Genomic DNA, 13,125 nt, shown 5'->3' on the forward strand with positions numbered 1-13,125 from the left:
TATGGTATGCGCGTCCGATGAAAGAAGTTAAATTCTCTAAGATTCTCCACTCCCCCTCTCTTTCTTTCCCTTTCTGTTTATTCATCTATCTGTCACAGTCTTTCCATCTCTCTATCTATCTATCCCCTCAAGATTCCTCCAATTCACTATATTCAACCCGTCCCTGAACCAAAACTTAAGACTTGAGGGGCAAGCACAGGAGGCACACAATGTACTATATATATTGCTGAAGGCTTCGGTCGCAGAAGATAGTCTACTAGTTGCTTTCTCGTCATAAACTTCTAATCTTGAACACATTCCCATGATTAGGAGTTACAATAACCTCCTCTATTGATTTCATATAGGGAATTCAGAGCTTAGGAAAATGAGGTTCATGCATAGTATCTTTAATGTGATGAAAATCTACGAAATTATCATGTAACTCGTAATTGCCGCTAATCATAATGGCAGGTAGTGATTTTAACGTGTTGAGGCAGCACTGTGATACGAGTATCTATCAATTGTAGGCCTACAGTGGTCAACTGGCTTACTAATTTTAACCAGATATTCGTCAGTCTTGCCACATCCCGTTTCCCTGCGATGAACAGCGTCAAAACATGATTAACGAATGAAGCATTGCGGGTAAGTCCTAAGACTGGTAGACTGACTGAGAAGGAATGTAAATGAACAAACAGAGACATTATGCAGACTCAGGTATGAGTAGAGTTAGGGGATGTAAATTGTACACATTGATATTGCCAAAGTTAGAGGTATACTTAAACGAGTTCATGCTAGGCCGGGGAGCATTGGCTTCTCTTCAAAACCATCATCATGCTCCATACCCGTGTTTCATGTATATGTGTTACACATTTACCCTTATGTTTGAACGCATGTGCATCTACGCGTTTCTGTTGGTCCGTGAGGGGTTCGGCGTAGTGCGTGGACGTGAACTGCATGTATACATACATGTGTACCCGTGTCTTATTAAGACACGTACACTCATCCCCGAATAACGCACAACTATATACATACATGTATACCAACAACGGCAACATTTGAAATCACAGAGGTAAGACTCTTTAAACAATGATACACTTCGCTAGAGAGCGTCGTCACATAACCATTCCGATCGCAGGGCTCATCGTGCCTTCGTAATGAACCCCCATGACTGATGACGTCAGAATTCCCTTTGTTGCACAACACTTGCATTTGTGGGGTGATATAAGTTCGCATGTTACGCCTGAACGGGCTCTCCGGAAAGTGATCGATGATTGACATTATGTTCTCGTTAGTTTCCCTCCCCCTCCTTCAAGAAAAAAAAAAATCCTTGTTATTTTTGGACATAATCTATATCTAAACATTGGTATACATACCAAGATATTATCACCTTTAATGGCTATCATTACCCAAGAGTGTCTGCCTATAGACGTAGGTCTGGAAGAATAGATAGTTCAAATGTCTGCAAAACAGTCCACGTCTAAGAGATGTGCATTTGATAAATGGTGGGCATTTTGAGTCTGGTTCTAGATCCCCTAATGTGTCCCTACATTGCAGAAATTAATGAAATTGACATTCTCAGCTGCAAGGGATACAGTAAATCGGGAACAAGTCTGGATGATAGGCAGTCGAGAAACATTGACATTTCATATTTTTTGTTTGTTAATCATTTAAGTCGACATTACAACAACAAAACAACCAATGAAATTATAATGATGTTTCGCGCTATGAGGCGTAAAACCGCCAATCACGTTTTTAACCTTTGACTGTCATTTTCAAGGCTGACTTGTGATTGGAACAAAACATGAGTGATAATGCAATTAACCGCAGGAAAAATTTTGATAAACGAGAATGTCAGCGCACCCTTCTGCTTTCAATAAACAAATCTCGTCATGTGTCCCACATGCTTTGAATGGAAATGTGGATGAACTTGAATGAATGTGCGCCCTATATGTGGGTGTGCACCTTTCTAACACACAATGGTCATGACGACGTGTGGGATGGGAGCGGTGGGACGTTGTCTGAGCGTGAAGGTGTATTTTCATTGTTTCTTTGTGATAACTACAATCCAGGGTAAAAAATAGAAGTTAAACAATTGACAAATATGTCACTATCCTACGAAGAGCAGAAAGATCCTGTTTACCGCTGAGCTGGTAGTGATTGGCTTTTATTCATCATTAATATTGGGAGACGTAAGAGAAACACAAATGTCCTTGTCTTTGTTCATCATTCTCAGAAGTCTAATATGGGAGGTGGGAATCTATTTTTTCAGAAACGACAAGCGTAAAATGATCACGTACGGTGCTGTCAAAGTTCCCTCAAGAATAACTCAACACTTACTTTCAGTTTTGGGCCAACCAGGTTATCCTCCGATAGAGTGCGCATCTATTCAAATAATGTTCGTGCCCTCTCCTATCTAATAGTCAACCCAAAGATACCGTAAATGATCATATGAAACGGATATCACAGAATTCATACCAGGTCAGATTGCACCCTACACGTTTCTGTGATTTTGCTACGTCTGAGAGTCATGTTTTAAGCAGTAATATCCCTCTATGTTTCCTTTTCCATATGTCCGCTTTCGAAGTCCATCTGCCATTACTTCTCCACATAATTTCTAGGCCTATTCCATTTCGCGCTCATTCGCGCTCTCTCCCCCTCTTCTTCTCTTGCTATACTATACTTTTTGTTCCATATCACTTTGTGTATCTATCTCTTTATCTTGATTCCTATCTTTATCCTATGTATTGATTCACTTCATCTATCAATTTACATATCTGTCTGTCCGTCTTTCATTCCTTTCTCTGCTACGGAACGTTCATTACGTCCGCCGTGCGTCTCAGCCAGTCGTGACATACATTGCATCAGTTATTCCAGTACGGTTGCTGTCACTGCAATGCGTGGGTTAGGTCCATGGTAGTACTCATGTCGCTTTACATCGCTATTGCTGAGGTTGGCGTTCCGTCGCTATAGCAACCGGAATCGAGCGGGTAAAAGCTCGCAAGAGAATCTATGGCAGAGCATCATCACAAGCTAGGTTGCATTGTGCGTTCGGCTGAACGGACAATTCGGATAGGTCAATTAATCAGCCCTTTTTTCCATGCCTCAAAGCTCAGTGTTGCTGTGTGTCACACACCCTTATATGCCGCTAAGTACATACGAAATCTGCGGTGTACATGTGCATATTTGCGTTTGTAATAGGTTTCTTAATCAGCGTCAAGCACTCCAACGCACACCGACCTCTTGCAATATAAAGATACTGACCTTATCATGATTTCAACTATTGCTAGTCTTTTTAGCGTTCTGATTTGTAGTGATTCACACATTACAAGATTTACACGAAGAGTGACAATAGTCACTTTGTTATGTGCATATTTTGAATTGTGTGCTTAAAGTGTTTTTTTTTTCATCACACCGAAAAGAGAGAAGAAATCAGTTTACAGTGTGAATGTTAGCTGAAGTATGAAGTTTAGATTAGATCATGTTACAGCGTGAATCAATACATGCTGCCAGTGAGCCAAAATCAATTTATATGATACATCGTTACTAGTCTATTTCTTATGAAGAGATAATAAGAACCCTGCAGTATGGTATAGAGAAGTCAGACTCCTTCAACTGTCTGTCCCTTTAAAGAGGTTATCTGAAGATAGATAAGAATTACTCTTGAAGCGAATATGTTATGCAAGCTAGAAGACGTCTATGTGGTCATTATTAGGGAAAACTCTAATCATTTCGTCTTAAAGAAGAACAGTTTGTTGAAAGATTAAATGGTGAATCTAGTGAGATTTTGTTACATATTATGCCGTATATATATATATATATATATATATATATATATATATATATGCCATATATTTTATCATATGACGTAAATCACGGTTGTGAACCCAATTTCATATTTCCCAAGCTGGTTTTCAGAGCATAATATATATTGTACACGTCACATTATTGAACTAATGCCGCCATCATCATGCAGTCATTTGCAAATTCTAATATCCCTATTTGAAGAATAATGTTGTCTGGTAAAGGCATTTCCATCACGTAAAGACATAATGGCGATAGGCATAAGACTTTCTATAGAGAACTCTCATTGTACTCTTTCTTCCATTTTCTTTTGTTTCTTGACATATTGATGAATGACATCAAGAATGTGCTCAGTACGTAACGTACAGACACAGTGAAACAAACTGTAAACGTGGTAACTGCTATTTCGCGCTTTTAAAGAATGTTTGGTATTGTTTCTGCACTTCAGTGAGACCGTGTGCCCACTGCTCAAAAGAAGTAATGGTGCGTGATAGTCTTGATACTGTTTTGTCCCAAGTAGCTCACCCTCTTTCTCTACCTCTACCTCCATGATCTCTTTGTATATCTTTGTCTGTCTGTCTGTCTGTCTGTCTGTTTGTTTCTCTCTCTCCCCGCATGTCTGCTTCTACTGGTCTTGCATTTTATGAGCAACACCAGCCAAACAATGAAATACGGAGGTAATGGGGCGTAGGTCAATAATAGTCTGGAGGGTTTCCGCTTAATTCAAAAAGGATCTTGAACCATGCTGGTTCTAATGCTTGCCTAAACATCGCACCAGGGCATTTCTTATATTGAAACAAGAAATCTACAAACTGCATGATTTCAAGTGTGAGAATTACAAAATATCAAAACTGTCCTTAATCACATTGAAATATTATAGTGGGAGTAGAATTTAATGGATCACAATTATTCTCTAACACACACGCACACACCCACAAATATCACATATGAATATATAATATGTATATATAGATGGTGTGTGTGAGTGTGTGTGTGTGTGTGTGTGTGTGTGTGCGTGTGTATGTCTCTGTGCCACTGTGGGTGTTTGTTGATAGTCTGCGCATGACTACCTTTTCGCTTGGTCACTGCCGAGAATCAAAACATTGGTTTAGTAGTTGCTTGCTTTACAAGTATTTGATTACGTACAAGTCAATCTTATACCACTTCTATGTAATAGACCAGCACAAATCAAAGAATAGCTTGTCAGATCGATTTGACTTCATCAGAACTTATCACTAAGAGCATTTGCCGGATGTATCTTTGATTTGCTAGCTACTTAAAATATACACGTTACAGAATTAACATGAACTCCGCAAGATTTTCTACTTCCAGCTCTTCTGGAGAATGAATTCAATTAAGCAGCACAAAATTGATAAAAGAATGTGCCAAAAAACCTTCCTCACAGAGAAGTATACCCGATGAGCGGTTTATAGAGCTGGAAGGTTTTCACCTTATACCAATCGATTCGGTTAGGAGGGCGTGAACAGATGAGGCGTTTTTTTGTTTGTTTGCTTTTTTAAAGATACGCTATTGTGTGCAAATGACTGTTCTATGCGTGGGTGTACGCGATGTTTTGGTCTACGATTGGTGTGACGCCTGGAAAATATTTGTTTCAGTCTAGTGGAGACGTTCCTTCTCTCTCCCTCACGTTCTCTCTAACATTGAACTAAGGCATGCATTCTGCATATTGTAAAACGACAGTTTTATAAGGAAAGACAAGAAATTACATCCTCTTACTAATCATTTTTCAACATGACAGCAGTTGGTTAAGTTGGACTTAGCTTTTGACACTAACTTGCTCTTTTGATACCAAAAGCACATCTGGAAAACAGAGCTTGCAATGTAGTTTCATTGTATGCAAACTGCAACGATTGAACTTAAAACCGAAACTCTATCCTACAGATCATCATCATCATCATCACTGGCAATAACAGCAAGAAAAAATGTATCGTGGAAGCAGAATACTATATACATACATTTAGTGCTGCAGAAGAGTGATCATGATGTAATTACAGTAACGGTAACATCCAGGTCAGAATGTGAAAAGCTATAGTTAATCGTATAGGAAACATAATATGTGACGCAGATTCGCAGTGTTTTCACTGCAAAAGTTTACATTCCGTTTTCAGTTAAATGCAATGTCATTTTCGACTTCTCTACTAGAGAAGACTAGCTATTATGATTATATACATTTATTATGACTAATGCGAAGTGGCACTTGTCAAGTCTGATTCTGTGCGGTCTAAACCTCCGTTCCACTGACAATCGAAGGTTCATCTAATCTACAAAATGGGATAAAACTTCGGTGTTCTGATGATATGAGTTCTGATGCAATCTTATTCGACACGCTCCGGAGACTAGCATCTAGGCCCACCGAGGGGGATAAGCAATGCCAGAAGATACCCAGAACCAAGATTCAGGTTAACCTGTTTGATGACTCTTTAATCGTCGGAAACTCGACAGATTGTCATATAGGATGTCGGCTTGACACATCAGAATATTTCATAACGTGCCTTGTTTCGTATAAGCCGGCCCATGAATGGGAACGGCTGATTTACGCTATAGAAGAGTATAATGATAATGTTTAATATCGTTTTGTCATATAATAGAAAAAAGAAAGAAAAAAAAAACGATTATAGTTCGCTATCCGGATGGATCGTTACAATAGGGGGACGCGGGCGGAACTGTTTACTCTGACTGGAATGTAATACTCAGGACCATAATGAATTGTAGACTTATAGAGACACGGGGTGATTATATCAGAGAGAGAATCACAAATATTATGTCGGCAAGGTTTTGCAGCCTGGTTGAGTTAGGTACAGTGATAATAGCGACAATAATGACGCTGATGATAGTGATGATGATGATGATGATGATAACAATAATAACAACAATATCAATAGTTGTCATGATAAAATCAATATTTATGCAGTATACATATCACTCCAGTCATCATGTACTCAAGAATCAAGAATTACAAAGGATGGGTACAGATTGTCATTGAGGACTCAACTCAAACCGCAAAAATTCTTCTTTAAACACAAGTTTTGACAGTTTTCTTAAAACACATCACTGGACCTCCGTTCTTACGATCTGGCAAATTGTTCCGTACTTCTACAGGGATATAAGTGTAGTTTATGTGGACGCTGAGGACAGAGTGGGGTAGAGCGAAGGATCGAGCGTTCTGCTTCTTCCATATCTTCGGTAAAAATGGAAGTGTCCATGTCCTTTGTGTATATGTTGTGGACTGAATGGTCACCCATTACTCCCTGTCTCCATTATGCCACTTGTTGCACAACGATCGAGCCTGAGCTTTGCGAAAGAGAATCAAGGGTAAATCATGCAGAAGACTCTAAAGATGGCGGACTCTGGCTTCATTTTGTGTCGCCCCTATATAGCGGAGTCGTGCCTCTATAACAGTGTAGGTCCGCTTCAAAAAAAAAAAAGACAGAAAAGAAACGCGACAGACATGGTCTACCAGTCGCGCGTTTGCTGGAAGGTTTTACCAATTTATCAGCGTTTACCGGTTTTGGAATCGCGGACAAAAGATCGCACAGTTGGTACTAAAAGCGCGATTACTTCGCTTGCTCTTTTTCCCCATCAATGCCCATAAATGACCCATTTGTCGACGTCATCAAGGAAGGACAAGTTTGATGGATGACTGGAGAGAGAAATTCAAAGCCTCCTATAGGTACCACTGCACACAGAAGAAAGGAAATAAATAATTTAAAGACCTTGACATAGTCGATTCTTTCACCAAATCGAGAAACAATGGTTTTGGTTTCAAAGACACAGTTGGCACTATTAAAGAAAAGGAGTAGGTCTTACCAGCTGTAATAGCAATCACAAGCCATACTATAGTATATAAGAATATCATATTATTCTTTCCACTATCATAGAACATCCCGGTTAAGAGCTACGTGCATTCAGCAAGAAGCAATGACATGCACAATTAATTTCGCAACGGTTTGAAACGTTCCAAATGCAGTCTCTTTGGTTTATTTTGGTTCTTCTCGTCTATTATGGGTACTACACTTTTCATCACCGCAGTTTACTTTTCAAAGTCTTTTTCTCTCGACACTTTGCCCTGGAAGATGCCATATCAATATTAATATGATTTGGGTATACTCTCAACGGTTATTACAATTATGATGAGAAATGTGGCGATTGACATTAGGGTGGAGCAATGCCGCACAGTTTTACAATGGGCCTCTATTAGCCGACGTCTTCGGGCTTGAATACTGATATATACAGCCTTGAACAATAGCCTGATCTGAAGAAAAGAAAATGGTTTGGCCTTAATCAAGTGCATGGGGAATGATAGATCGATAAAAGTGTTCTTTACACGCATTGTGCGGCGCATTGTGCACCATCCTTTCAGCATACAATGTAGCTGTGCCCCAAGCTGCAGTAGCTGGGAACGCAACTGGGCCGCATCGAATACATTGTACATAGACGCTGTGTGCATTTCGTATGAATTGTGGACTGTGTTTTGAATAGTCATTGACCGGGGACGCTTGTTTGAAGAATTGGTAATTCAAAGTACTGGTATATGAAGTCGAGGTCATATAGGAAAACGCCAAATGAACATGCGTAATGCGGAGATGTTCTAATTGAAAGCAAATTGTGTGAGATTGCTATTATCTGATGACAGGCCGAAAGCTCGATTTATCAAAAGCGAGAACAAGATCAAGAGCAACGTTCGTCTCAAGTCTAATTTCTAGACTATGTATATATATATATATATATATATATATATGGGAGGGGGGTCGTCGAGTTGGACCGGAACTCGAGAAGGAGTAGCTATACAAGGACTTTGTGAGCACAACGTTATACGTCAGCAAACTCGAAACAATAGCCTTTGATATGCATGTGCTTGTAGTTGAAGCTAGCAGACCAAATCCAAGCATCTCCCTAAATCCGCACATTATGCTTCTAATATGTCATGACAAGAAAAAAGAAATGTCACTTCAGATGTCAATGAGAAATATGTAATGCTCTCTTGATTACATTTTATCTTTTTTGTATTTGCTGAGGAGTCTCTCCGGCGCCAATTTCAAAAGGCGTTAATTTCCCCGAGTGAATGTTCACGTTTGTTAACTAAAGCTTATTAATCAAATGCTGAAATTAGTTTTTAACAGATAAGTCAGCATTTCATGTACATATATTAACTTGTTCCCCCTCTGTGAACCTCCAAAGTGCTTCGCAAATCAGGTCTGAAATCTTCAAAGGCTATAGCCACTCCGAATACGATTGTGCTAAAATTATCACTAATTCTACAGAGTATTGTATAGCTTGGACACCCTTACGTGCGTCGTTACAGTTTGGATGTGTGTATAATCTCTTTATCTGCAATGATCATCATTCATATCAAACTTGAACGTGAGAGAATTCAGGAATTTAAACACACCCACATCACAGTTGCTGATTGGTCATTCTGCTTTTGCTGGTCGCTTGCTAATTAGTGCGTGTCTGGTCGTTTACAACAAAACATTTGATAAAATTCCGCGCCATGCACTTGCTGTGAGGTGACTCTCCTTACCGGCTCCTCCCACAGTATGAAGTTTCAGGAATGTAAATATGTGTGTGTGTGTGTGTGTGTGTGTGTGTGTGTGTGCGAATGTGTGTATATATGTGTGTGTGTGTGTGTGTGTGTGTGTGTGTGTGTGTGTGTGTATGATTATGTGTATGAGACTGGGTTTTGATTTGGAGGAGAGGATAAGTATTAATTGTAAAAATGATACGGCATGATTTATTATTTAGAATAGGATAGAATAAGAAATAAAGATTTGTTTCCGTTTCGGAGGGGGGGGGGTTGATAGGGTCTGATACAAAATTTTAATTCTTCAGTTGCGTAATATACTTATACATAAACATTCTCACAAGCGCAATTTAAGTTGTAGGCTTACACATTCAAATTCAAGTGAGATATGGTTTCATATGTCAATACATTCAAGTGGAATATAATGCATTTTATTTGTTAAAAAAAGTTGTTGCGATAGTATTGTTGAGTTAGTTTGACTTTGATTGATTTATTTGTAGCAGTAAACACTGAAAAAGATGTTGATTTAGCGCTGTATGTGTTGAACAGATTATTTGTTCATGCGTAATTTGAAAATGAAATCAATAAAGATTGAGGATAAAAAGTGTTTGTGCGCATGCTTGTCCGTTTATGCAAGGGTTCTTTGCTCTGACAGAAAAGAATGTTTAGCACAGAGTATGAGCAAAGATGAGAAGCATCATTAAAACCCTACTCTGTCGTTGATCGTCATGTTCATGTTTCGATTATTTGCAACGTGGCGATATGACAAGACGGACAAAACACATTCAATAGTTGCCGGGTTTTTTTATCGAGAATGCAAGATGTCTGCAACTCTTTCACTTCAGAAAGTAATTAGTACCTGGAGTAAATGTACAACTTATACGTCACACTTATTTTATTATTCTAAAAGTTTTTCCAACCTTCCTTTCCAATATGTATTCTTTCCTCTATATCCTCTGATTTTTTTTCGAGCCTTTAAATTACAATGAGATTTAAAAAAATGTATAAATGACCAACAACGGTCGACAAGATATCTTAACAGAGGTCATATGCAGGAGCAATATTAAGATATACAATTGTATTTCGTTTAAAACTCTTTAATGCACAGTGTAACATGTCATGCCCTGGAAGAAACAAGAAAAAATACACTTAGCTGAAATATTTATATATGTATATTGATTTTTAAGATTTCATTGATTTGGTCACAAAGATAGAACTATTTTCTCTAATCGTAAGTCATAGCATTGACATCCGAACAAATGAGTACACCACAAATGTGTTCCTGGTGTTCAAGATGTCATGAGGTGTGACTAGACATCCAGTCATTAACTTTGGACCCAGCAAGATCATTGAGCTGATATTACGTGTGATTTTACTGAAGATAGAGCAGACCAATGAGTTACAAATCAAGCCGTACCTGGTAGACTGATCATGGAATACTGAATTGGCTCCTTCAATAACGATGAACACATTATATGTTTATACTTTCATAGGGAACACAAGTGACAAATACGTGACCAAATGAATGGATGATTGTTGATCTCTCAGTATTATACTGACAGCAACGACGAAAAATATATTATGCAGTCTAACAAAGCGTGTTTGCCTCTATAGATGACATGTTATGATAAGTCAATAGAAAGAGGCTCTATGAAGAGGTCGTCGCAGGACATATTATCTTCACACGTGATGCGAGAGGAATATGTAAGGAAATGATGCATAATATGATTTAACATAATAAACAACAGGTGATTAAAGTAAGCAACTGTCTTTGACTGTAGAAATAGTAATAGAAGCGGCAGCAGCAGCAGCAGCAGTAGCATAATCAGTATAGTAGTAGTAGTACGTAGTAGTAGTGGCAGCAGCATGGTAGTAGTGTAATCGTGATGGTGGTGGTGGTGGTGGTGTATGTTTATATACAGTAATAGCAGACGCACTATACACGAAATACATAGTACAGCTAAAGTAGTATCACGACCATAGACAGCAGTAGTAAGGGTGATCGTGTGAGTTATGGCATAGCAGTAGTGCACGTATGAATAGTAACGGGCGAGTTTAAGCACAAACAGAGAGAGAGAGGGGTAAAAAGAGGAGAAAATAATGATATTGCCACTGGTTGGAGAGGTATCGGTAACAGTGTATAAGCGATCGAGAATAGCGATGTTGAAAGTGCCTTAAATGTCATAATGATGATGGTGGTGATGACAACGACGACGACGACGATGATGGTGATGATGATGATGATGATGATGATGAAGATGATGATGATGATGATGATGATGACGATGATGATCGTGGTGGTGGTGGTGGTGGTGATGATGATTTGAGTGGTCGTCGTCATGGTGATGACGCCGACGTGATTATTTTGGTGATGGCGATTAAAAAGAATCTCTTGATGGAAATCGAGTAAGTAAAAGGTTTTCTTGTCTTTTTCAATTTTTCATATTTTGTGAGAGCCCTAATGTGTGGAAAGGTGGCAGCCCCTCTCCTACCCACCCCTCAAGTCCCCGACTGTGCAACAAAAGACCTCAGAAGAACGGGGATGAAAATAAGATGAGATAGCAGTAGCCCCAGAAATAACAGCATCAGCAGTGTCAATTACTTCTACCGAAATAGATATAGCAGTAGTAGTTACAGTAGCAGTGGTGGTGGTGGTGGTGGTGCAGTAGTAGAAGTCGCAGTAGTTGGTAGTAGCAGTAGTAGTAGTAGTAGTAGTAGTAGTAGTAGAAGTAGTAGTAGTATAGCAGTAGTACGCAGTAGCTGTAGTAGTAGTATCGTAGTAATGGTAATAGAAATAGTAATAGTAGTAGTTATTTCAGTAGTAGTAGTAGTGTAATAGTAATGGTAATAGAAATAGTAATATAGTAGTTATTTTAGTAGTAGTAGTAATAGTAGCAGTATACAAGGTAAGTAGCAGCAGTGGTAGTAGTGGTGGTGGTGGTAGTATGAGTAATAGCAGTAGTAGTAGTAGTAGTAATAATAATAATAATAATAATAATAGCAGCAGCAGAAGTAATGGTAAAAGAAATAGTAGCAGTAGCAGTAAGTAGTAGAAGTAAGTGGTAGTAGTATTGTAATCATTAAGACTTGCAGTATTGCATGGTAGTGTCAGAAATGATAGGGCTTGTAGTTAACGACACCTCTTCTTAGACTTCTACTTTCTACATCACGTATTTGAAAGTTATCCAGAAACACAATAATCATGCAAGTCTTCAGTAACAGTCAATTCTCAAAAAAACACATTTTTTATTTCTCTTACCTTGGGCATGTGTTATTCCACATAACAGCGCCACAAGCAGGGATATGCTGCACGACCTCATTTTCGGGAGAGAATAGCAAAGCGGAGAAGTAAAGCCGTGGTAGCGGTTTCGCAACCACTCTCTAAGTGGACATCAGTGTTACGCCAAAGCCCGGTATATAGCTTCTGTTGACTGGTATGTTACCTCTGCGGGAATGATTGTATTTTATCTTCCCTCTCAGAATCTCCCTAAGCTTCCTGGGGTGTCTAGTTCTTCCCTCTGATCCCAGTGTTTTCCGTCACCAATCCGATGTATGATGTCAATATTAGATCGAATGTTTCGAATATGAAGAGGCTTTGGATCCTAGCAAACCCCCCTCTCGGCATACGTAAGTCAAGCCGTGGGTATCTCTTTCAATGCGCTTGAAACGTCAGTGAAGCCATATGCACATCAATACTATTATTGCGAACTTCTCCGCTGTGGGGACTCGCCCCATTCCATTGGCTGCGTGCGTCTTTATGAAACAATAAGATCATACACAATAACAACAACGTCAGTACTCAT

The 13,125-nt window shown here is 39.0% G+C and overlaps 1 protein-coding gene across 1 annotated transcript in view; it reads right to left on the bottom strand.

Moving 5' to 3' along the window:
* LOC139724970 (uncharacterized) overlaps positions 1-4,330 on the bottom strand; it is a 54,066-nt gene extending 49,736 nt beyond the window's left edge. Inside the window, exon 1 of the mRNA XM_071639401.1 lies at positions 4,306-4,330. Coding sequence (XP_071495502.1) covers positions 4,306-4,330 — 25 coding nt within the window. The remainder of the gene's footprint in view (positions 1-4,305) is intronic.
* Positions 4,331-13,125: the final 8,795 nt, after the last annotated feature.

The sequence above is a fragment of the Diadema antillarum genome, unplaced genomic scaffold, assembly GCF_040938485.1.
Source record: "Diadema antillarum isolate AM-2024a unplaced genomic scaffold, OU_Dant_1.0 scf00000000, whole genome shotgun sequence".
Lineage (NCBI taxonomy): Eukaryota > Metazoa > Echinodermata > Echinoidea > Diadematoida > Diadematidae > Diadema > Diadema antillarum.